Consider the following 3,630-nt stretch of genomic DNA (forward strand, 5'->3'; position numbering starts at 1 on the left):
TGACATGCCCCTAAGCCCAAAATCACTAAACAGAGCTAACAGAATTGGCGAAACTTCATTTTGGAGTCGTGTTCATATAGTTCCGACTACAGTCCAAATCCTAAGACTTAAGCCTTCGTTTAGGGACTAAGTGTCCCAAAAAACACCAGAAACCAAAACGAAACCTCCCGGCAAGTCACAATAGCAGAAAAGGATATGGGGGAAGCAGTCAATAGGGGATCGGGGCTATAACTCTCAAAACGACCAGCCGGGTTGTTACATATTGTCTCGTACATGAAGAAAACCCATAATTAAAAAATAAAAAAAGAATCGGCGTGTAAATAGTTTTCTTACTTTCTCTCGATCGCTTCAATGCCTGTAATTTGAGAGATAAGAGGAAAGCCCTCTCTCGAATTCAAAGAACACCCAAATACGCTCTAATTTGTAGAAGATGCAAGAATACAGTGACAATAATATATTAATGATACAACATTTCTACTCGGAGAAAAATTATAGTGGTTGATGTTGGAGATTCATTGTAGAAATATACCTATTATAACGTGACCACATGCACAAGAGTAGTTGTACCATAACTTGTTATCCTCAGAGAGATTATTACGTTGGAATAAATACATTATAACTCCGCATTTTAAGCTAAGTGCAAGATTACATGCATGAGTAAAGTTTGTGTTTGAGTTGGGAGAATGTCTTGTCACTCAAAATCATTTACCAACAATCTTGAAAGAGCCATATATCACACCACCAAAAAGACGAAAAAGAGACTCCTATTTTGAAGCATGGCTTTTCTTTATTTGTTATAGTATTTTGACCACTCTATTTAATTTCTTCATCTCACGTCAAATTTAATTCTAGCAATACTCATTTACTCCTCGTCACATATATATCAATGTTATAATTCTTTTACACAAGCACCTAATTTCACGTCAATTCCAACACCAAATTAAAGCCTTTCAAGTTTTTCCTATAAATGAAGCCACTCCAATTTCTCTCAGCATCGTCAAATTAATTAAAGAGAAATATTAACGAGTTCTTCTTCTCCTTGAGCTTGTGGTCCTTCCTTTTTTTCAAACAAATAGACTAATATTCATCACCATATTATGGCTGCCTTTGGAATTAATAGTAAGATATTTCAAATTATGGAGATGACGATACTATTTTTGTTAGCCATTAGCATAGACAGATATTGTTTTGCGGCAGATGAGGACATGCTCCAAGATGTTTGTGTTGCTGATATCAACTCAAGTAAAACTGGATCCCTCTTTTTATGACAAACTTATCGTTTCTTTTTTTTTTCTTCCTTCAAATGAATATTTCTTCTTGCTGTTCTTCTTTCGGTTGTGTAGTATGATGGGAGTCATTTTTCTAAAACTAATTTTTGAAAAAAGAATTATTACTTGCAAAATATTTTTTGTTGGAGAGTGAAAAGGGTTTTTTTTTGGAATTTTTTTATTACATATTTATTGATAATAATATTAGTTAACTAGTACATATATGCATTACCAGATAGGAAACAGGCTCAACAACTTTGAATTTGTAAAAGCATAGTGGAGTATTACTTATTGTTTTTACCAGATTTCTAATCACCAATTAACGCTTATCAAGAAAATTATATGATTATGTTATACATGACCACCTAATTGTGCATGAAACAGTGGTGAAGGTGAACGGTTTCCCTTGCAAGACGAATTTCACGGCGGCAGATTTCTCGTCGTTGGCCATTTCAAAGCCTGGAGCCACAAACAACAAATTTGGTTCGGTAGTAACAACAGCAAATGTTGAGAAATTTCCTGGGCTTAACACACTTGGTGTATCCCTCGCTCGAATTGACTATGCCCCTGGTGGTATTAACCCACCCCACACCCACCCACGTGCCTCCGAAATGGTCTTTGTTATGGAAGGTGAATTGGATGTTGGTTTCATTACTACTGCCAATGTACTGGTCTCTAAGCAAATTACAAAGGGCGAAGTTTTTGTTTTTCCTAGAGGACTTGTACATTTCCAGAAAAATAACGGCAAAGTTCCAGCAGCTGTTATTTCTGCTTTCAATAGCCAGCTGCCTGGTACTCCGTCCATTCCAACAACTTTATTTGGAGCTTCACCAACTGTGCCAGATGATATATTGGCTCAAACATTCCAAATTAGTACTGAGGATGTTCAGCAGATCAAGTCAAAGTTTGCATCTGCCAAGAAATTTTAAAATTTACAATATAATAGTAAGACATATATATGGATTTTCAATGAGAGGGTTTTTACCTGTTAATAATTGTCAATGAATGTGTAGGTTATTAATGTTGGATGCTCGCTCAAAATAAGTTTTGCAACTTTTGGTTTTGCAAATATCACAATGAATCGTTTTCTCTATGTAATACTGTGTAACTCTTGCTTTGTGATTTAAATTTTATACTGTAGATTTTTGGATTTTTATTATATATATGTCAAGGAAGATAATTACAACTATGCAAAATGCTGCATAAATTATTTTTGATATGAAATTTTGAGATCCCAGGTGTAATTTCATGCCGGAAAGCATGCATCTATTTATAGAGTGTCATTTTTCATTAAAAGGTCTAATAAACTTTCAAATAGTATACTTATGTAGAAAATGGTCAGTTTAATTAAAAATGCAAATCTTAAAGGCAGTGATAAAGAAAAATAGTTTGTTTCCTTTTGGCATTTATCATATCCATTAAAATTAATTTATACTAGTGAACTCTAAAAATGGAATTTTCTTTGATAGTTACTCCAAAGTGAGACTTTTGAACTTAATTTTGACGAGTGTGAGCGCATAATTTTTATCCTTTATATAAAACTACTCTTAAAATATTCCAAATAATCTTTAATCATTTTTGAATTTCACAGAATTTTTAGAAATTTTTTCTGTGTTCGTTTGGTTGCATTTTGAGTGCTTTTAATTATGATCTAGCATATATTGTCAGTATCCAAAACAAAACCGTTGTTATGACGCCTATCATGGAACTAGACAAGCGAAATACTCAAACATTTTAACACAACAAAATCTTTGAAAAATATGGAAGCGATTAAATTTAAGGAAAACCTTTTAAAAACATAATAAAATTCGCAACTCAATACAAATGTCTCCCGAAACTGGGGTGTCACCGAGTACATGAATATCTACAATGGAAGATAGTCTAATACAATATCTAAAGAGTAAAACTAAAATATAAAATGAAGATAAGGGAGAAGAGTCAAGGTCTACGAACGCCATGCAGCTACATAGATAATCTCCGAAGATCCTGACTCCATAACTCAGCAGCCGCCGTGACCGGAATCACTAGGATCTGCATAGGAGGTGCAGGGTGTAGGGTGAGTACAACCAACTCAATACGTAATAAATCTAATCTTTGGACTGGAAGTAATGACGAACTCAACCGGTACAGTTCAATATAGAAATAACAGTGCAGAAACGTAGATATGTTTTCAAATTCAACAGTTAAACTCAATACAGCAAGATAGATCAATTCTAAATGATATGAGGAATACAACTTCTCTACTTCTACATGACAATGTACATGCAGTATGTGATGCACCATGCTGAAAGCTTCATGTTCACACACTCTTGAAATTCTCAATCACTTAGTAGTGTATATGGCCAATCCGGCCCAAGGAAGA

At 34.2% G+C, this 3,630-nt stretch overlaps 1 protein-coding gene across 1 annotated transcript; it reads left to right on the forward strand.

The window, feature by feature from the left end:
• The first annotated feature begins 993 nt into the window (after window positions 1-993).
• LOC104211922 (nectarin-1) lies at window positions 994-2,464 on the forward strand. The gene is made up of 2 exons (XM_009761066.2): window positions 994-1,242; window positions 1,653-2,464. Exons 1-2 carry the CDS (start codon window positions 1,098-1,100, stop codon window positions 2,195-2,197), a joined length of 690 nt encoding a protein of 229 aa, XP_009759368.2. The 5' UTR covers window positions 994-1,097; the 3' UTR covers window positions 2,198-2,464.
• The last annotated feature ends 1,166 nt before the right edge of the window (window positions 2,465-3,630 follow it).

This window comes from Nicotiana sylvestris, chromosome 11, assembly GCF_000393655.2.
Source record: "Nicotiana sylvestris chromosome 11, ASM39365v2, whole genome shotgun sequence".
NCBI classification, from domain to species: domain Eukaryota; kingdom Viridiplantae; phylum Streptophyta; class Magnoliopsida; order Solanales; family Solanaceae; genus Nicotiana; species Nicotiana sylvestris.